General features: G+C 42.6%; 1 protein-coding gene across 1 annotated transcript; it reads left to right on the top strand.

Annotated features, from left to right (window-relative positions):
• Positions 1-470: 470 nt before the first annotated feature.
• selenoi (selenoprotein I) lies at positions 471-15,332 on the top strand. The gene is made up of 10 exons (XM_071924906.2): positions 471-926; positions 4,176-4,244; positions 5,069-5,177; positions 5,732-5,806; positions 9,058-9,320; positions 9,943-10,051; positions 10,219-10,267; positions 10,355-10,535; positions 10,719-10,898; positions 11,411-15,332. The coding sequence occupies exons 1-10, from the start codon at positions 870-872 to the stop codon at positions 11,516-11,518; spliced, it is 1,200 nt and encodes a 399-aa protein (XP_071781007.1). The 5' UTR covers positions 471-869; the 3' UTR covers positions 11,519-15,332.
• Positions 15,333-22,264: the final 6,932 nt, after the last annotated feature.

The raw sequence follows: 22,264 nt of genomic DNA, 5'->3' as shown, positions 1-22,264 counted from the left end.
GTCTCTGGAAAAACATTCTCTCGTTTCTTGCCATTAGACAGTTGGTGAATGGCTCTCAGCCTGTTAGAGTGCTGATTTTTACTGAGCCCACAATTGCTGCCAATTAACTAATACTGCAGAAAAATACAATGCTAAGTAAGTAAACTGAATGAAAATCTGCAACAGCCTCTGCTCTGAGCACATACTTGCTAGCGCTAAATTAGCAAAGCAAGCTAGCTAGCTGGTAAGACTCACTAAATCGTGACTAACTATAACCTAACCATAAAATTTACAACGCTACATTTGACGTCTGAACAAAACTACAACACAAAACCCATTAAAAAGGCGGTTTAGCCAACGTTAACACTTACATTATCCCTTAAATCAGGTGATTTTTCCTTGGTCAGAGCGATGCTTTAGTTGCTCAGTAGACAGACCTGTCACTTCCGCCGGCGATGAATTGAAGGCCACGTCACTTTAGCACAGCACCATAGAAACAGTTTCCATAGAGCAGGGATTCTTTCTGTCAAATACCAAGAATAACCGCAGAAGAAAACACATAAACAACTACCAGCTATACCAACATTATCAAAGAGAACATTGCCTCAAAAAACACAAGTTATAATTTTTAGCAACGCTATAAAATTCCGTGCACTTTCATCTTTCAATCACCGTCCTCCTCGCCGGAGGGGGCGGTACCGGGCCTCGGGCAGCAGGGTGTTTGCATCCCGTAGGAGTGGCCCAAATGTTTCGACATCACCTCACCCGGCGTGAACGACAGCGGCTAAAAAGCTAGATGGTACTTCGACTCTGCAGCTAACTGTGGGATTTCCAATTACACAGGGGACAGATATCCAGTTATCTCATCGTAGAGCCAGACTATACCAACCATGGCTCTTTACGAATATGTCACTCAGGAGCAGCTCTCGGGCTTCGACAAATACAAGGTATGATTGATAGATAGCCTGCTGGCTAGCTGTTGTTGAGCCGACAGCGTGTGAGTGCAGCGGCGGCTAGCTGTCACGATCCGCAGGGTACTTCTCTGGCAAAGGAGAGCTGCGTCAAGCTAGCCAGAGACAACCAGAATCATACCGGACACTGGTCGAATTAGCCTTCAAAATAAAAGCGTAAAGTTTGTTGCTACGGATTATAACCTGACTTTTTCGAGATAACTAGTCGACTGCCGTTAGTATTCTGCTGTATGTTTTGTGGTTGATTCTTTGTTTCTTTTACATATGGCATTTTGCACAGGCTTGTATGGATATCAATACAAACAGTGTGGATATCAATACAAACAGTGTAATACTTAATTGAGCTCTGTAGTTACGTTAGTTATCTCCTCAAGGTCCTAAACTCTGACAAGGTCAGAGGTTAGACCACAGCAGCTGGTAGGAAGTCAGTGCCTTGCTCAAGGATAGTGGAAGGGCGTAAACTGACGTTGTCTGGTTGAAGGACAGTCTCTTTAACATTAAGGCTGCCCGTCTGCCCCCATTATATGCTGTTAAATGTGTGCGTTATTTTCATTGTGGGTCTTTGGAAGTCATGTTAGCGAATAAGGGGTTTATTTTGAAAAGTGTGACCGGACGTCGTATTTTTTAGGATGTCTTACTTGACACTGGCGCAAAGAAGCTAATGGTTAGCTAGCGACTCTTTCTTTCTGGCCAAATGTTAGGTTCTTGAGCTTGGCTATAGTGCTGTCACACATTTTGACAGATCACTCTGTCTCATTTTTGTCGAGTTAGCCAGCTCGTTAACATTAGCTAATATCACATCCTCAGAAGAGCAAGAAAGCAAAGTAGCTGCTGCTGTTAAGGTTAGGTATTGGAAAACCACTCAACATGGGAACCAGTTGTAAGCCACACACCGGCCATAAATGGGAGATTGACTTGGTGAAATTACATACTATTAGTCTTTATACACTCTAGTGAGCTTGAAATTGTGGTACTAACAGCTCCAAAGCAGAAATTGTCCCCCTTCCCATCATAAACTCACCCTGAGTAAGTTGCTATCACACACACACACCCTTTGGTGTTGTGTTGTCCAGTCCATTCTCTATAAAGATGTGTATCAGTGTGTCACCACAGATACAGAGAGTCTTTCTGTCTTGTCTCTGGCCATGGAAGACTGCAGAAAATAGATCTGGTTATTTCAAGGACCTCACAAGGCAAATCAATTTTGTTGCCAATCTAGAGGCAATGATATGACTAATATTTTACACAAGGCATCCCTGAAATTGGTAGAGAATTGGCACATGCAATATTGTATCTGTGCATTCTGATATAAGACTATGTGCATTGCATACAGTATAGGATTTTGTAGTGCATTGACTCCAAAACTGCTCCGGGCATATGACACTTACAATTTTGCTGTGTGCTTATGGGACTGATTTGTCCATAGTGTTGTAGGCCATGCAGATTGAAACATTAGTTGTGCTATTAATCAGATCTTGAACCAATAACTGGAAAATGATTCTGTGTCAGTAATCCAGGGCACAAGGCCTGTGTGATAAATAAAACGGGTGACTGTAGCTAATATAAGACTATGAGAAGTCTTTTTTTTTGCACACACAACTCCCCATTCATTTCTAATGAATGTACTTGTTTTCCTGCATTTCTCCCCCATTATCTCTGGCTTTCTTTTTTTAATGTTTTCCTGATCACATTCCTAAAGAGCTCTCTGTGAGAAGAAGACACAAGCATAGGCCATTCAGACTTCCTCTATAACACGTCCTTCCTTGATTACTGCGTGAAACAGCTCCCTCGAGCCGTTTTATCATGAGAAGCCTTCTTGCAATAATTGCTTTTAAAGTGGAGAACTCCATGTGCTCGCTACTGTGCCTTGAGCATCAGTGGCTGGAGAGAAAGAGGAGGGGGGCGACGACAGTGAATGGAAGGATTGTAGCTCTATGTGAGATGGCTGTTGTATAGTTAAAGCTTGTATGCATATTAAACCAAACAAGTGCGGTCACCACACACACACACACACACACACACACAGTCGGAAAACACATGAGAGCGAAGGCCTTGAAACATTGTTCCACAGATTCTCTCGCTCTCTTTTTCATTCTGTCATCCCTTCTTCTTCCTGCTTTTCTCATCCTTTGTCATCACCAAGACTGCAGTGCCAGCTCCCTGGGTGTGAAAGTACTGTGTGTGTGTCTGTCTGTGTGTGTGAGTGCTTGTGTATGTGGAGTGTGTGCGTTCATTTGTGCTTTCGTGCAATCTGGGGCTGTGCGATTAGAGTTAAAGTGATAATCCTGATTATTTCTGCTGTCGTGATCATGATGATTAATCACAGTGATTAGTCTTGATGATTTGAGGAACAAAGTGATTGTACTGCACTTTTGGCATATACAACATCTTGACTGTATTCATGTACAGTGGATCTTCTGAATGAAATGTTAATATATTGCCGATATGTCAGTAGTCTATGATTTATTAATTGTGAAATTTAAAACCATGATAAGCGATCATACACGAGTAATTGTGCAGATCTATACTGTGTGTATAAGAATGGATTCTGTTTAGCAGCATTAGTCTGTCCTTGGTTGGTTGTTGTTGTATTATATGAGCTATATTTAAGGATGCGTTCATACAAAGCATTTTTGGAGCAGTTTATTTGAACTCTGGAGTGTTTACAAGAGTAAACACTCCAGAGTTCAAATAAACTGCTCCAAAAATGAATGCCTCAATGAACTGAAGGACAAGAGTCCTTCAATTCATTTAGGCAAGTGACAACGATGCCATTCGAACTCAGGTGGCAGCAAATATCCCCACCCTGAAAATGCATGTGTCGGTCCTCTTCCAAGCAAACTGCGGTGCGGTTTGTTAGGAGTGACAACATAATCTAAACCAACTACAGGAAACAACCCAAAACATGTTGACATCTGATAGCCAGCAGGAAAGCCTAGCGTAACAAAATGAACCGAGGGCAAACCGTATCCTCGACTGATGCTCATACTCAGCTATTTCTTGATGTCTTCTTAACTGGTGTGAACATCATAGAAGGTAAATTACAGCAGAACAAAACAGTCCATGTGACTTTTGTTTATAGGCCCTGGTTCGCTTATAATGAACCCAAAGAAACCAAATACAAAAATGCCACAAAGTAAACTTTTCCACTATGGTTTGGACCAAAGAAAACAAACTGTAGGTGTGATCTCACCCTAACTGATGGAATTGTGTCTCTCTTTTCAGTACAGCGCAGTGGATTCGAACCCCCTGTCTGTCTACGTCATGCACCCATTCTGGAACTCTGTGGTGAAGGTGAGGAAGACCTGTTCAGCTGTGTGTGTGTGTGTGTGTGTGTGTGTGTGTGTGCGTGTGCGCATGTCTGATGTATGCTAGTCAGAGCTACATCATTAATGAGGTTTCCAACCGTCTGCTGAGATACTGTAACAAGACAGACTCACTCACCGCCACCTCTCTCTTTGTCTCAGTACAGTCTGTTGATCCCTAACACATCAATCAATTTCTCTCTTTTTTTTATTTCTCTCTCTCTCTCTCTCTCTCTCTCTCCCCTCCATTCTTTTAACTGTGATAATCTTAATTACATTGATGTAAGAAGCTGGGAGTCTGATTGTGAGTCACTCTGATTGTAATAGTCTGTTCTGGACTATGGAGACACAGTGTTTTTTTTAAAAACCGGTCATACACAGTTGTGCCTGATAATATGTGCTGATTCTACGAAATAACTTGTGTCCATATCTTGCATAAGTAGGTCACCCAGTCCTTTGTGAACAGTATGTTTAGGCACCACTGATGCGTTTATCTAGCCTATGTATCAACTCTTTGTTTTTCAACTAGATGTGTGCTTGATGGCAACCTGGAATCTCTACTAACATTAATTATTAGTTTAGAGAAATTCACATCCATGTCCCTTATCTTGTTTTTCCCAGAATTGTTTTCTCTGACAGTCATGTAACCAAAAAGTGAGGCTGTAATTGCAGAACCATAATTACAGTCTAATCCTTTCATTAATGTGTTATTATGATGTGATGAGAAGACTTGATTTAAGAACTAACCAACATGTTCATTAACTGTTGTTCACTGTGTTTTTGTCTCTATCCGTCTCTCCCTCTCTTCTTCAGTTTCTACCTACATGGTTGGCTCCAAACCTCATTACATTCACGGGCTTCATGTTCCTTGTGTTGAACTTCCTCATGTTGGCCTTCTACGACTTTAACTTCTATGCCTCTGGTGGGTCCACTGCACGTCATGTTTTTGTTTTTCTCTCGGTGTTTGTCTAGTACAGGGGACGGATTGTTGAGCAGCCAGTTATCCCTCTTATTTTCCCTATTACATATAGATAACAAGGGGAACATATAGATAACAAGGGGAAAGCGTTGGCATGCTAACAAATTATCCCCCTTTTAAATCGGGCCTGTCTGCCTGAAAGAGGGAGAGAATTGTGTGTGCTTGTGAGTTTGTTCATGAAAGGCAAAGTCCATCGCTCACTGAAACATGACGGCATGAAGGCTCAGTGGGTTATAGCAAACTCATCGCTTCCTCCAAAACACACACACACACACACACACACACACACGTTATTATGGTTCATTGAAAAAGTAGGCTGCTCAACAATACATTTACCAGCGAGGTGTTGCAAACACTCCCTCCATTTTTAGATTAGATGAAACTTTAATGATCCCCGAGGAGATTTGGGTAAAGTTAAAAAAGGTTGAAATGTGCTAGGCTAATCTGAGGCTTTCTATGTTTTGGTGCTCTGAATGTGTGCGTTCTTTGCGTTTCAGGTGCAGGACACGAACACGTGCCGAGCTGGGTGTGGGTTGCTGCAGGGATCTTCAACTTCTTGGCCTACACGCTCGGTGAGTCCCGACCCCTGCAAACCAAACCGCACTGTTTTCATTTCATGTCGTTTTATACAGTGTGATATAGCACATCACACAAATCCTGCAGCGTTACTACAGCGCTAGAGTCGGGTTGGGTGGATGATTGTGTGGGCGTGTGTGTGTGGTTTTCTCTCACTTTTGGAGAGGCTCAGGGGAAAAGGTTTCTAATGGGATGCACTTTGTACAGTGACTCAAAATTTTAGGAGCAGGCATAAGGCTATCGAACCCTATTCAGAGCCCATATGAGTGGGACAGATGTACTAGAGGAACTTTCATGCCCTCTTCAAGGATAAGAACAAAAATACTGCGCTTTACATCCTGGGGGTTTGGATATTTCACTCTCCTTACATGGTCAAATAAACCACTTCCGTGTGTTGCGTGTTAATATGTGATTGTAGTGTTAATAAGGGAGGTTAAATCCTGTATGTTTTGCATCAGATAAAAATGGATGCCAGCTCATCATTGATTGTGTTCTTACATTCAAGAATAAACTACATTACTTTCACTAACAAAACATGTAGACAAATGGACGTGTTTTAAATTCATGATGTCCTATAGTTTTACTGAAGACGGTACCAAATTATCCATCAGATACTGTATCATCATTGTCAATCCTCTACCTTTACAGAACGCCACACTAGTCATACTGAACGTGACATAATTTAAATGTAAAACTGTAAAGAAATATATAATTTACATGGTAAAGAGCAGACAGACCCTAACCGTTTTGAGTAAAAACGGGTTATCCTAGAGCTTGTACTCTTCAGTTAGTCTGCCTCACATCTCCCAGCACAGCAGCATGCGACTGATATTCAAACTCTCTGGTTTTCCTTATACTCAAACACGCGTGTCACCCTCTGGTCATGCTTCTACAAGCCATGTAAGATTGCTGGAATCCACAGGCACTGAATAGGAAGCAATAGATTGGAGGGAGATAAATAACACAAAAACATACACTGACTCTTGACTCTGTGCTGTTTGGGTTTCTATGCTGCCTGTATAGGAGTGAGGCAAATACCATTGAATTCTCAAGCAAAACAGTGGGATAGTCGGCTGTCTTTGTAGTTTCTTTGTTGTTTCTCTCGGTGTCAGGGTGCAGTTTACAAGTGGTAGGACTATGATAAGATACCTCCACTTGAAGGTGAAAGTACATATTCGTTGATAACTTAATTGTAGAGTCCATATAATTGGTCTCTAAGTAACTGCCATGGGAGCAGCTGCAATCTACACAGTATGATTCACATGTTCATCTCAAGTTGTCTAGTTTCTAGCTTTGGGAAATCATTTTTGATGTTCACAAATAGTAAGTGGGCTGTTGCAGGCAATGAGAATAATATAATCTACAGCTGCATGGTAGCCTCATTTAAGCTTAATTGGTATTTTCAACATAAAGGGGAGATATTGGGTAATTTCAGTAAGAGTTGCATTAAGACATTATTTAACGAGGAAGGCCACACACTGAAAAGAGGTCCTAATAAAACTCCTAACTCAAGTCTCAACTCAAACTCATAATGATGTTTATTTATAGAGCACTCAAATCAAAACATTTATAGACACTCAAATCACAACATTTTTACTGTCTGTTTCACAGAATAAAAAATGAAAGCAATAAAAAAACAAGAACAAAAAAGAATAACAACATTTACCAATGTAGGGTGGAGTGGTGTTGGGATTGATCCCAGTAATAACATGGACCCTGGTTAGGGTGCGGCGAGGATTAGGAATAAGATTATGAATACCCACAAAATCAGTTTACCAGCAAAACACGCTCCTACAAAACACACCAAAAGGGCGACAGGATAATTAAAACGACAGTGAAACAAATACAGAACTTACTTGAAGCCAAACCATGCCTTAAAAGTGCTTTTTTCAATAGAGTCTAAGGGCATAATAACACTGTGGATGCCAGGCACACCAAAGAAGGTGTGGCTGTGTCTGTCACCATTAGAAAGGAAACATGAGCGGCGGTAGCCTCGAGGTTAGAGAAGCAGGCTGGAAAATGTGGGTGGGGAAAGTGAAGGAGGAACGCTGACTCGACCCTCATTCAGCAACTACTGTCGAGGTGCCATTGAGCAAGGCACTGAACCCTCAACTGCTCCAGTAAAGCTGCCCAGTGGCCAACAGTAGAAGAATATGCTTTACTGGGCAGCTCCCAGGTGTCGATGTGAATAACTGTGTGATTGTGAAGTAGGCTGTTGCTGAGATATATTCACAATATTCAAAGCATCAAGTACAGGCTGCAGCTAAAATATCTTTAATTGAGCATCAGCAGGGACACTCAGGTGGTTGCACATAATACACATAATCAGTATTTATTTATTCCCTTGTGCGTCATTTAATATGCCTGTCTGGTAGACTGGTCAGTTGGGAGGTCTGGAGTTCAGATAAATAAGGTTCTGCTGCACATTTGTGTGTGTGTGTGTGTGTGTGTGTGTGTGTGTGTGTGTGTGTGTGTGTGTGTGTGTGTGTGTGTGTGTCAGTAAATGTGCATAAAGGGGAGGCTGTTGTGCCCACGTAATCCCCGCCCCATTTGATTTGATCATTCTTGGCATCCAGATTCATTTACTGTGAAATCCCTTCTCTCAGTTGCGTGTGTGTTTGTGTGTCTGTGCAAACATCAAGGCAGACGCAAACATCAAGGCAGTCAGGAAAAAAATATTTTCAAATACTGTGAATAAACTGTGTTTAACCTTGAACTTCAGCCTTGCATCAAAGGAGAATCAACCCAAATCAATATAAAAACTTTATGGGCATTGAAACAAAACAATTGTGCATATGTGTGTTGTAGCAGTTTCCATTGAGACTGGTTTCCTTGTTCACAAAACATTTTCATATGTGGATAAGATGAGTCCAGCCCAGATTAGTTGCTGTGAAAGCCAATTCAATGGTGGGAAGTGGGAATGCATCTGTTTTCAAGAACCGTGTAGTTATGTTGGTCTGGGTAGCTAAGTGGAAATTTATATAATTTGGTAACGTTGGCATGAAACAACATTTTTGAAATTCACGTTCCACTGTGTTGCATCCGTTTTCAATGGACTAATATTTCAATGGGCAAAGTCACAATGTCTATATGTTGTTTTAGGCCCTTCCTCTCCACTGAGGGGGGAAAAAATCATAAGAATTACAAATACCGGTATACATGTTTGTGTGTTCCTGCATAGATGCTCACATATGCATGTATTTAATAACCTCTGTCTCTGTGTTTGTTTTTCTTTATTTTTGTACAGACGGTGTAGATGGTAAGCAGGCACGTCGCACCAACTCCTCCACGCCGCTGGGGGAGCTTTTCGACCACGGCCTGGACAGCTGGGCCTGCGTGTTCTTCGTGGTCACCGTCTACTCCATATTTGGGCGTGGGGAGAGCGGCGTGGGCGTGCTCACGCTCTACTACATCCTGTGGGTGGTGCTGTTCTCCTTCATCCTGTCCCACTGGGAGAAATACAACACTGGGATCCTGTTCCTGCCCTGGGGGTACGATGTCAGCCAAGTGGTAAGGACACATACACACACACACACACACATACACATACACACATACACACAGGGGCTGTCACCTTTTCAAACTTTTTCATTCAGCGTGTTGAGTTACATTTGCTGAGAAATATTAGGCTATTTTGACTGTCTTGTTTCTATGTTATCATATAGAACAAACCCCTCTGATAGTGGGGAATCTGATTATGAAGTACATCTGAGACAGGTGAGACAGGAGGCAACAGGGCTTATGGGAAATGTGGTCTTTATTTTGAGAAACACTAGCACTAACAATAACACTGGCATGAGATTGAGACTTCCAAACATCTTGAGCATGGTCCCATTTGTTTATGGTAATTATGCCAAGGTATCACAATTAATTTGATAATGATACACGTAGCACCTTTAAATGGTCATTTAAATCATAATAATTTCTGTTTCTCACACACACACACAAGTTTATCCAAACACAAGAGTATAGACATACAGAATCCATACCCCAGTTGCACGCACACACACACACACAGTGACATGGAGCGAGATGCGAAATAACCTGTAATACAAAGCCAGATGATTACCATCCAAGAGAACTCTGTCAGTAAACGTCAAGTCTTCTAATAACTGTTCCCATCTCTTGCCAGACTATCTCCATTGTTTACATCATCACTGCCGTGGTCGGCGTGGAAACGTGGTACCAGCCAATCGTGTGGCGCTTCCTCTACAGAGACCTCTTCACCGTTATGATCCTGGGTGAGCTGCGATTGGTCACTCTGTCCCGCTGTTGGTCACGGTGGCCTCTCATTGGTCACTTTTAAAATGAGTTTTTATTGAAACTTAGTATGTGAGAGATTCATTCAGTCGTTCACTTCAGCGATGCAGCTGTGCTCCTCTAATAGCTTGTGTCTGCTGATTTCCAGCCTGTTCCTTCGCTGTGACCTTACCCATGAGCCTCTACAACGTTCTGAAGTAAGTGGAGTGCTTGCCTTTAGTCAGAAGCTTTTATTATTTCCCACGGTGCTGTGAACTTTGTCCTCACCCCCTCTGCTTCTGCAGGGCGCACCGCAGTAACACTCTGAAGCACAGCAGTCTGTACGAGGCTTTCCTGCCCTTCCTGTCCCCCGTCCTCCTCTTCGTCTTCTCCACCGCCTGGGTGGTCTACTCTCCATCCAACATCATCCAGCAGCAGCCCAGGATCTTCTACCTCATGGTGGGGACAGCCTTCGCTAATGTCACCGTGAGTCTCACACACACACACACACACACACACACACAACACACACTCTCAATCTGTCTCTCTGTCTTGCTCTCTTTTCCGGGCTCTAGACAACATAGCACACACGATCCACACACTCCCGCACGTTACGTGTAAGAAGCTGTGTTGTGTATTTAATTGTTTATGTATTTGTTTATCTTGCAGTGTAAGCTGATCGTGTGTCAGATGAGTAACACGCGTTGCCAGCCGCTGAGTTGGCTATTGTTGCCCATGGCAACAGTAGTGTTGTTAGCTGTGACCGGGATAGTTGCCAACGAGTCTCTGCTGCTGTACCTGTGGACGACTGTTGTCGTACTGGCACACATACACTACGGTGTATCAGTGGTGAGAACACACACAGACACACACACACACACACACACAGTGGCTCTCTTGGATAAAAGTGCATCTCCAAAAAGTCAGCTGTTTAGGAATTGAGCGAGCCATTTTATATTCAGGTTGACAACCATGTATTTTCGAATTTTTAAACTCTTAATTCAACCAAAAAAAATGCACTCTAAACTGGAGATATGACTTGTTCAAACAACAGCAGAGATAGTTTACTGTGGTGGTGAAAGTTGCTTTTATCTCCATTGTTATGTAGATTCTTTGATTTCCTTTAATATATTACGGTCGTTTTCTCAAATGGGTTGCAGGCCTTCTTCTGGTGGGTTAGTAATTACACGTTTTAATGAGACTGGGTTCCAGGTTGAGAGACAGAATTTCTCATTTAGGTCCTGCGCTGTAAATATTTCCAGAACCCCTGATGTAGATTACACAAACTCTTTGTCAAATGCACACACATGCATTTGAATGAGGTGGAAAATAACGTTCTCTCCTTCTCTTTCCCTTGCTAGGTGCATCAGCTCAGCGACCACTTCAACATCTTCGCTTTCTCCCTGAAGAAGGCCAACAGTGACTGACAGGAGGAGGAGCGAATCGGCTTGAAAGGAGCGGAGGTTTAGGCTCCTCCCTCCGAGGCTAACCGACACTTCACTCTCATCACCACGGAAACCGCATCCCCTCCCCTCCATCCACAAGGACACTTCAAGTGGAGTGGACTGTGGCCCCGTTTTCCACTGTACCCAACACACACACACGCATACACCCTGTGACCCCCAAAACTAAGAACATTCCTAACCAACCAAACTCTGGTCTTGGCCATGGGGTGGGACCAGGGGCTCTGGCTTCCGTCATTGGTGATTGGCTAATTTGGTTGAGCCAATGAGGTGCGTTTGTTTCCTACGGAAATGTGCTTCAGTCGTGAGGACAGGAGCCCAGACCAGCCACACACAGACACACACACATACATACATGTACATATATTATTCTGCTTTCATGCAGATACTCTATATTTAGTGGCACAAACATAGCCACATACACACATGAATACAAACACATTCACACAGTTGCACTCACATAGTATTATGAATGTACAGTATATGATTGCCTTGGGGAAACGCCATTTCAGTTTGATTTAGTTAAAGAGAAGGGGCCTCTTGTAGCGCTGTTCAAACCTGACCAAACCTCTAAATCCTGGCCTTTGACCCGGCTCACACAGCCACAACTGTGTCCAGGGTTTGAAGGTTCAGTCTCTCTAATCACCTTTTATGATCAGATGATTTGCTGGTGGAAAACACCGGGATATATCTAATTAGTATTTAGCTATATATATATATGTGTTATCATTTAAGGGGTTTGGGGCATTTTATTGAAGATGATTACTCCTGTAAAACATTGTAATAAGTTCCCACTTAATAATTACACACTCTGCTCTGTGGTGACAGTTGTCATGAGTTAACAGCGGTAGATATTGACTAATCAGGGCCAGAATTGACCAGGGTAACCTCTGACCTTTTGAACTCTACTGACCTTTGACCCCTGTCTGAGCACTGACCTCCAGGCTCTCCCTACCCTCTGAGGTGTCGTGTCAACATGCTGATTCGTTCTTGTTTTATTTTTTTTATCTTTTTCTGTTTTTTTTTTTCTTTTTTTAATACATTTTATTTTTGTTTTTCTGTTGCCGGGGCATGTGTGTGTGGTTTAGTTGCGCAGCGCTTGAATGAAGAGTGCGTCCAAAAGCCGTTAACGGAGCGGACTCACTCTGAGGGAACAAGCCGTCGCACAGGACACCGCAAACGCCACAACCCCGCCTGGCGTCACACTCTTCTGCTCACACAATATTACTATCACACCTTTTATACTGTATGTCAAATACCTGTGCTTTCTTAGCTTTTTTTTTTTTTTTTTTTTTTGTCAGTACGTTAAACACTGTTCTCTTCCGTTTTTGTGATTGTTCAACACTGTTTCCACGGCAATGGCGGTGATACGGCTGCAGATCGGACCTAATGAGTCAAATGAGGCAAGCCAGGGCTTATAATTGTCTATGTCACTCAGCTTCTCTACAAAATTCTGCGGTTCACGTTGATGTTCCTTATTGCCAACATAGACAATTTGTCAGTCTGGTCGTAGTTTGGAGAAAGTAATTTATTTTGTGTGATCTCTGGCCCTCGCAAGTCCCTCTCGGCCCTGCTGTGGGAAAGGGACTAGCCTGTCCGTGTGCAAGGACTCTCCCTCTGCTTCAGCTGTCCTGTATCTGTTGGCTGGAGACAGAGGACAGAAAAAAAAGAAAAGGGCTGAATGTTCCAGCTACACTCTAGAGCTTGACTGGGGCCTCAACATTCGAGCTTGGCCTGATCGGAACCTGAATCATCTGCCCAATCCTGAATTTAGCCCAAAGGATTGAGCATTTAGTGAGGAGCCCAAACCTGACTAAAGCCGGGAATTTCTATTAATTTTCTAATCATAAATTGTTACTAACTTTATTCTTCAACAATATTTTTAAACCCTAGTCTACACCCAAAAATTAAGCGTATTGAGTCCAGTTGGGTTTGGGCGTATATGTCAAGCTCCAATAGACTCCTCACTTTTTACCAGTGTCATACTGCGGACCGGGTGGGCACAGCAGAACTGCCCAGTTAGCCAGATATCCATGGGGTAAAAAAAAATCCTGATGTTTTGAAATAAAAATGTCAAAATGAACCTGAATATCGGTTCTTGGGAATGTCTTGCTCTTGCATATTAATGTCTGTGAACAATAAGTTGGGAGTTATCTCATGATGTTTTTGAATGTTATCCGGCTGTGTGTAATCCCCTGTGTGTAACGGTTACAACCGTAACCAGTCTCTTTCAGATTGCTACCGTGAAAAGTGAGGTGATAGGTTATGAGTACAGGACGCATTAGAAATGTGAGATACACGGGGGGCCTCATTCACAAAAATGTACTTTGATCTTCAGCTTGATTCTCTTAAATTGTGCTTATGCGTTTTTAGAAATGAACTGAAACTTGCATACATCAATTTTACACACCTGTTGTTGAACAGTGGGAGCACCCATTTGATATCATTGCAGTGCTCCCTTATTGAGATACAGATGTTGACACAGCTATCACCACTGGGGGGGGGATGCAAGATCCAACTTTACTGCCATAATACCCAACAGAGTAGCCCAGGTTTGGTTTGCACGCTGCACACTCCTCCCTCAAAAGTTGCAATACCTCTGCACTGCAGCTGGGGGAAGCCTGTACACCAAATCTGTTACCTGGCATGGAGCTGGGAACTTCCTTGCCAGGCTACACCTTTTCTATATTAGTACTTTGTAGTCAGTTTCCACATAAGCACACTGTAAGTATTGAATCTGATTTGAGACCTTTTTTTATCAATGAGGCCCCACATCTGTGAGTTTGGAGACCATAGGAATAGTTTGTAGCGACGCGACGACAACTGTGGAACTGTGAATGAGATTTTGCCACCGAAACGGTCTCGCTCAGGCAAGCTGTTTTGGCGGCGGGTGTATGCACTGTATGGGTATGTGCGGCCTCAAGTATGCATGTCTCGTAATGTATGTGTGTGTATTCTCTGTATGCGTGGATATCTGTGTAAATACATATATTATTTCATCATTTTTTTTTTTTTTTTGTTTCGGTTTTTTTTTTTAACATGAACTATGAGTGAGATTGTAATCAGGTGGGCTGACCTCTCGATTCTGACATGGGGCTCAGATGGGACTGGTGAACTGGTAGACCAGGGGGAAATGCCAATCAGCAGCCATCATCATCGTCAGCCTCGTACCCTGCAATGCTATGTTTCGTTAAAAAATGTTTTGTCTAGGGAGCAGCTCTTAGACGTGACAGCACAGTTATTTTAAACCATACTTGAAATGCTCTTAATATGTTGTTAATGGCATGGTGGGAATTTCTCATCTCCCCTGCTTTACTGGCTGATTGGGATGTTCCCCGGGTCTTTTCTCTGGGATGGGTGGGAGAGGGGACCAGTCCTGGGTGTGAAGACCTCCACCATGGGCTAATAGTGCACTACAGAAAATGTTCAATGTAACCAAGGGATTTCATATTTTATTAAGAAAAATAAAAATCTGCTAATTGGGTGAGAAAACGTACCGAAATCAGGCACATCGCTTTCTGAAAACCAGTGAAATTCTCTCACCCAATTAGCAGATTTAATGTTTCATTAAAATAACATTTCTTCACAGTTGATTTCATGGACATTTTTTATAGTGTGGTCCTCGCCTTCACCCGCCACACCATAGAAAAACAGTCTTAATCACCCTGGATCAATGAACCAAGCCGTTCAATCTGTGACTGTGTTGTATAACGCTGCCCTGGGACAGACTCCAGGGCTTCGATATGGCTAATTATGATGTTGTATTTAACCAGTGAAAGCAAGGACTGTCCAGAAACAAATAAAAGTACATTTTCTTTAACCACTTCTCTGTGTGGCAGCCAGAGGTTTGAACCAGCTCTTGCTCAAGTCGACTGATGAGGGTCGACTAATGCATACAGTTCCTGTAAAGTCCACCAGGGACCAGCAGAGAGCAGCTTTGAGACTCATGTTATGGCACACCTTTCATTATTATAGGTGACTAAACATCCACATTTTAGGGAACTACAGTACCAGTCAAACGTTAAGACACACCTGATTGAATGTGTAATGTTTTCCATTATCTTAAAGCCATTTTGGTCTAAAAGCTTTTGCTTAAATGCTTGGAATTTGTTTCTTAGACAAATATAAATAGTGAAGTTGATGCCTATGTATGAATTTCTTTCCAAAGCCTTTGCCTTTCCATCAAGGCTCCTTTAAAGAATCTAAAATATAAGATAGTTTTGATTCGTTTAACACTTTTTTTGCCCACTGCATAATTCCATTTGTGTTATTTCATAGTTTTGACGTCTTTACTGTTGTTCTAAAATGTAGAAAATAGTAAAAGTACAGAAAAAAAAAATATGTGGTGTGTCCAAACTTTTGCCTGGTAGTGTATAAACTATAAACTTCACCAGCTGTGGTTACCTCCTAGCATTTGGGGTAAAAAAAAAATCGTGAGGCTCCTATGTAGCAAGATAGTCTAGTGGATACAGAAACTGTCCTTCAACCAAAGTGCTCAAGTGCAAATGTCCATGTTGTTAAGCATCTACCCTGCTGAAGTGTCCATGAGCAAGACATAGAATCACTACCAGTTCCATGGTGGCAAGCAAAAAATATAGTTTGCCTATGGGGATCAATAAGGAATCACTTTATTATCAGAGAGAACTGCACTGCATCAGGCCTTCAGCAGATGGAGCTGTAGATCAATGGATTTTAAAGCTACATGATTTTCTACTGTATGTTGGTGGTTTCTTTTTAGTTGAGAGCCAGTCCACTAGTATAAGATTCAACAGGAGGAATGATGAAAAGGTGAAGTGTTGTTTCCCCACACATTTCCCCCCCAAAAATCTGTATTCTATCAGGTAACATGATCCATTGTTATGGTTTTATCCTGAGTGTGAACATGCGTTATATTTCGGTGCTAAACTTAACACCTGTGCCTTCCTTCTGACTCATGCAGCTCCGCTCTCTGTTACATGGACTTCATTAGTAATTGATTGTCTCCTCGCCCGCCAGTTTGTCTTGCAGAAAATGTTAATGTGCGTTTGTGTTTTTTGCTCACAGCAGCACTTGGTGATGTGCAAGAGTCTAATGTTGCCTCTGACGGGATGGATACTTTTAAATGGAGTCGAATTAAAATTCTTCAAATCCTGAAAAGCTATTGCCAATGAACCTCAAATGGGAAGTTGTTTGAAAAGTTTGCCTCAAATGATTGCTTGTATATCATCGAGTCAAGATGTTTGAATGTGTATGCCCAGTATGTTTGTCTTGGAAAGGCCTTCTATTGTGTGTGTGTGTGTGTGTGTAAGTGCTGAGTACCGCCTGTCAAAACAACTGGCAGCAGATCATGACAGTCACTTATCGTGTTAGAATCCTATTCACCCAGAAATATGACTCTCATCCAGCAATGATTCATGCAACCAGTGTATTCTGAGGATGCCAGAGGTTTGTCTGTCCAGTAAACATGTGATGCACCTCATTGTCTGGGAATGATATGCAGCGGGTTCAAAATGTCTTGATACAATAGGTGTTATTTACCAAGCTTCTTATACAGGCAACATTTTGAGGCAATATACTGTAGATGGGTAATTTAACCAGAAATTATGACCTACAGTATTTTGTCTTTATACGTTTTGTTTACCTCACTGTGTTGCCCACATTAAAGGGGCCCTATTATAGGGATTCAAATTTACCTCTATTTATATACACTACCAGTCAAGAGTTTGGACACACACATTTTTCTTTATTTTTACTGTTTTTTACATTTTAGAATAATAGTAAAGACATCAGAACTATGAAATAACACAAATGGAATTATGCAGTGACCAAAAAGTGTTAAACAAATCAAAACTATCTCATATTTTAGATTATTTAAAGTAGCCGCTATTTGCCTTAATGGAAAGACAAAGGCTTTGGAAATAAATTCATACATAGGATCAACTTCACTATTTATATTTGTCTAAGAAACAGATTTCAAGCATTTAAGCATAAGCCTTTAGATCAAAATGGCTTTAAGATAATGAAAAACAGTACATTCAATCAGGTGTGTCCAAACCTTTGACTGGTAGTGTACATATATGATCAAAGATGTTTGATGTACAAATTGTTTCTACATTTGTTTGAGTGGTTAAATTTAAAGTTATTGCATTTTCAAAAATTCAGGCTGTTTTGCAGGCTGTTTCGGACTAACTCCAGTCAACACATCACACCTGGACTTGGTCTTGACTGTCCCCCCTCACTGAACAATTGCTAAAATCCTTCCAAACAGAAACGTTTGCAGCATTTGAACCGACAGCCTCACCTGGAGAGCCTTCACTCTGCAGGTTTGCTTAAATCAGGGTCCAATATTGGGACTGTTCTGCCTGAGAGGATTTAGTCTTCAAATTCATTCAATAAATGACTTTTAACTAAACCAGATTTATTTGCAAAAACATAATGAAGAACATCATTCTTGCCCTGAGCCTACCTCTAACCTTTAAATTTGTCCCATTCACCAATTACCATTCACTCAAACAGCCGTCCCTGTACCTATTGTTGCCTTCAGCGTAGGAGTGCTGTTCTGTGATCAGTGTTCAGACCACTTTGTTCTCCTCACAAACAACAATCTCACGGACAAAACTTTGAGGCGCTTGATAAAATAACGAGCTTTTGTTACCGAGATAACTCTCCTGTTTTCAGATAGCCTTACTTCTTTTTGTGTGTTAGCTTTCTGCGAGGGTTAAGCTCCCGTGTGTTGAGGTTAAGGTGACATAGTGGCCCTCTGGTCAGGGCGTCTTTTAGTGAATTGGCTGGTGTTGATCCTAAACTGACAGTTAATCAGAGGTGCCATCAATTAAACAGTGTTCGGCTCAAGTTGCTGCCCTGCGCCGCTGGACGTTTTGTGCGCCGCTGACCCCCGTGACTCATACACACACTGTCATGGCGGGCAGCCGGAGCTGAGTTAACCACCACGCCACCCTGGACCGCTCCCCTGCGAGGTGACGCTCAATTATGGATGACCATCATTAGAAACCAGACACGCCGGAACAGAGGCTTGCCCAGACTGACACACACACACACACACTGGCACACACACACGCAAACACTGTGATGGGCACAGCGATTATTCTCGGAGACACCCAAGACTATTGAAGTGCTAATGGGGTAACACCATCCATTTCATTCCATACCCACTGCACCTCTAACCCCTATGGCCTCGATGTGGCCACCAGTATGGATTTTCCATATCAATATCAGTATCAGTGAACTAATATCAGTGTCGTGTGATGCAAATGCCCGCTACTAATTACAAGCCAATGCATAAAACACATTTAAAAAATTGGGGAATCCAGGTCCAGGTTTTCATACAAAAAATATTTTTATGGCGTTCCTATTTGTTATATCTGCTGGTGTGTGTGTGTGTGTGTGTGTGTGTGTGTGTGTGTGTGTTGGGTGGGTGGGGGGTAATGGTTGAAAGCTCTGTTCTATTGGTTCTTTTGTCCCGGCTCTTAATCCTGTATCTGTTCTATGGAAGAGCTAACACAAAGGACACGTCTCTCATCAGTCATTAACGCAGGGATTAAGCTGCAATACGTCAAAATGCTGGCACACAGTCATGCATCCGCGATGTGCAAGTGCACACACACACACCGCGATGTGCAAGTGCACACACACACACACACACATGCACGGCGGGTTTCTTCTTTCAGAGTGGAATCTGGGTATGTCAATTTTCAGCACGCTTCATCGCTGCCTCTCCATCCACATCTCTATTGCTTGTTCTGTCTTTCTTCCTCATTGCATGTCTCTGCCTCGCCATCTGCTGAGGTCAGATTTCTCTTGGGTTTTCAAACTTTTTTACCTACAATTTAAAAACATTTCTGTTGCAATTCAGAATTCATTTAGCATGTTATTGCACAGGATAATCAGTCAAAAATTAACCTGTTTTTAGGCAACTAACCTAGCCAGTATACAGGACTCTGGCAATCAAGTTATAGATACAGTATGTAATTTAGTATGTAATTTAATTAGATAATTTAGGACCTGTTTAAATCTTTCTGTTTTAATGTACCTTCATTTGGATCCTGACCCTGCCTTTGTATGACATTACTCTGGGCTCGGTGGTTTCTCTAATGGGTAACTAGCTCAACCCAAATACAATGAGCATCAATCTCAGATGGAGCAGTTTCAGTTCTATACCAAGTCGACGAGTCCAGGCATGTCTGGTGTCTTGACTAATGCTAACACACCCAGGTGAACCCACAGATGACTAACTCCCACCTTGCACGCGGGCTAATCAATGACCACAACTGGCCATCTCTCTATAGCCGCCAAGCTAACGGGGCGCGACAGCGGCTGAAACTTTAATGCAGCTTAGCCTACATTCTGCCTTATTAGTAACTGAGAGCTGGAGGAATGGAACCAAGTTCGTACCGAGGGAAGACATCAGTAGCAAAAGGTCAAAGGTGAGGATGACTCCAAGGTCAAGGTTCACTTTACTGCATACCAAAGGAGAAAGCAGGTAGAGAGGCGTGGTGAGGTGGAAAAGCGATGCTGAACGTACAGAATTCCTCTCAGTGTTTTGGGCCGGTCTTCCGGGGAACAACTCTGGGTTCTGCTAAAAGCACTGAGCAGCCTGCAATCTGATTTGGTCTGTGCCACTGAGTTAGAATAACACTGTTAATGACAGGTTAGATTGAGCCGGCTGGTGTATGGAGGAAACCATGTTCATAAAAATAACAACCCTCCGATTCTCTGCAAACGGAATGGCCTGAATAAAACATATTGCTGATATTCCTACTGAATGAATAGAAGAGGCCCAGAAAATGTAGGAAAGAAATTCCAATTTCCACTGTCGAGAGGCCAGAGACCTTTTTAATATTCTCAAGTTTATCCAGATAGCTTACCATTATGGCTCCCTTCCTGGATATTCAGCTTTCATAGATTCAGCGGAGCACCTCTTATAGTTTCAAGGCCTCATGAATTGCTTGTTCTATGGAGCCTGTGACACACGAACTCTGAGTGACCCCAGCAGCCATGACCGGTACCAGGAACCTGTCTCCATCCTTCTCTCAGGATGCCACTGGGTCATATGCTGCTATACAATACTGTAAGACAGATGGAGCAGCCTGGACCACCCGCCGAAACGAGTACATAGTGATGGTACATTGATGTTATGCAACCCTCTCTCTCTCTGACACACACTCACACAGGCAGACACACATGCTGAAACACACATATACAGTCACACACTGACTTCCAGATACCTCACCCTACGCTTGCTTTCTTTACTGATCCTGGTGGGCTTTTGAAACAGGACAGAGGAGTGTATTGTGGTAGATATTGATTCTGCACAGCAATAAAGCGAGGCCTGGATTGACTCATCAGACAGCGGCGATGGAGGTGACTGAGCTACAAAGAGCGTTCAGGATCTATAGTCGTAAATCTGACTCACACAGCCAGGGAATGCATCTATTACGAGCCACGACTCACTCAAGTTGCCCTTTCTATTTATTGTCTTCAGAGAGAGGAGGTCAGTGGGTAGACGAGTGAGAATAAGTAAAGCCTGACATGGAAAGAGCATCAGGGCAAAATAAAGATAGAATTAAAGTTTACCCTAGGTGTTGCTTCGAGAATACGTGTTCTCAATGTAACAAAACTACTCTTCACTGCATGCACTGTGCAACAATGAATTACTACTGCACTTTTGCCCTACTCAAGACAGGCATTTTGTTTTCATTACTGCCATGAGAAGGCACAAGGCATAATGAGGCAAACCTCTGATTGAGAGATCTGTGTCGCAATGTGCCATACAGTTTTTCCTTGAGAGAGAATAGGTCCCAACAGCTTCTGCAGTACCAAGGCAGCATAGATGCATGATCGAGGACAATGGCTGAATTCCAATTCCAGTTGCCAACTCCTAATCTGTGGATTGGCATTCTTTGCTTTTGCTTTTGTTTTGTATTGGCTCTCATAGGCCGGGACTCGCTGCGAGTAAGACCAACGCTTAGCGTGGCAACAAATATATCATTGGTATCCAATGGCGAACACATGGAAACATATTTAGAGGCACCTCTTGATGTTACCACTACACACATGCTTTTTCAGCAGGAGGCATGTTCACTGAAGCTTGCATGTAAAAGCAATGTTCTCTCTCTCAGATGTAGCCATGGATACATCTGTATGTGGAACATGCATAATTCATCTATTTTCCATACCTAATTTGACCAATTGCTCATATAACACATGCACCACTCCAACTCGGCCCTCAGCTCACCTCTCAACACAGATTAGAACAGCAAGTATCTCCTACCCCAGCGTTTTTAAAACTATGGGTCGGGACCCAAACGAGGTCGCAGGGTTTTTTCTGGTGGGTCCTCTGCATGAGCGCTAATTGATGAGCCTGAACTGACCTAATTTCGAGTCTGAGTTGTAAAGAACCACTGCCCAATGCCTACAACTTGTTTTTTAGGCTTACTTGACTATCACAAATTGACTATCACGCAGTCTTTCTTGTTTAGTGTATTGGTATTGTGCAATGTGAATGTGTGTGTGTGTGTGTGTCTGATACAGTATCAGAGCTTACTGGTTCATATCACTGTTAAGTAGCCGGAGAGGTAACTGGAGTGACGGCTGTATACACCTCAGTGGGTTCAATCTGTCCTCACTGCGCACAGACTGTACATACACACACACACACACACACGTACGTACCCTCGCACACACACAGACCACACACACACACACACACAGTATCAGGTGCCACTACAGGCCTTGAATTATTCAGTGGCCTCT

This window comes from Centroberyx gerrardi, chromosome 18 (genome assembly GCF_048128805.1).
Source record: "Centroberyx gerrardi isolate f3 chromosome 18, fCenGer3.hap1.cur.20231027, whole genome shotgun sequence".
Classification (NCBI taxonomy): domain Eukaryota; kingdom Metazoa; phylum Chordata; class Actinopteri; order Beryciformes; family Berycidae; genus Centroberyx; species Centroberyx gerrardi.
Note: the sequence above shows the minus strand (reverse complement) of the source record. Positions and strands in the feature narration are given on the sequence as shown.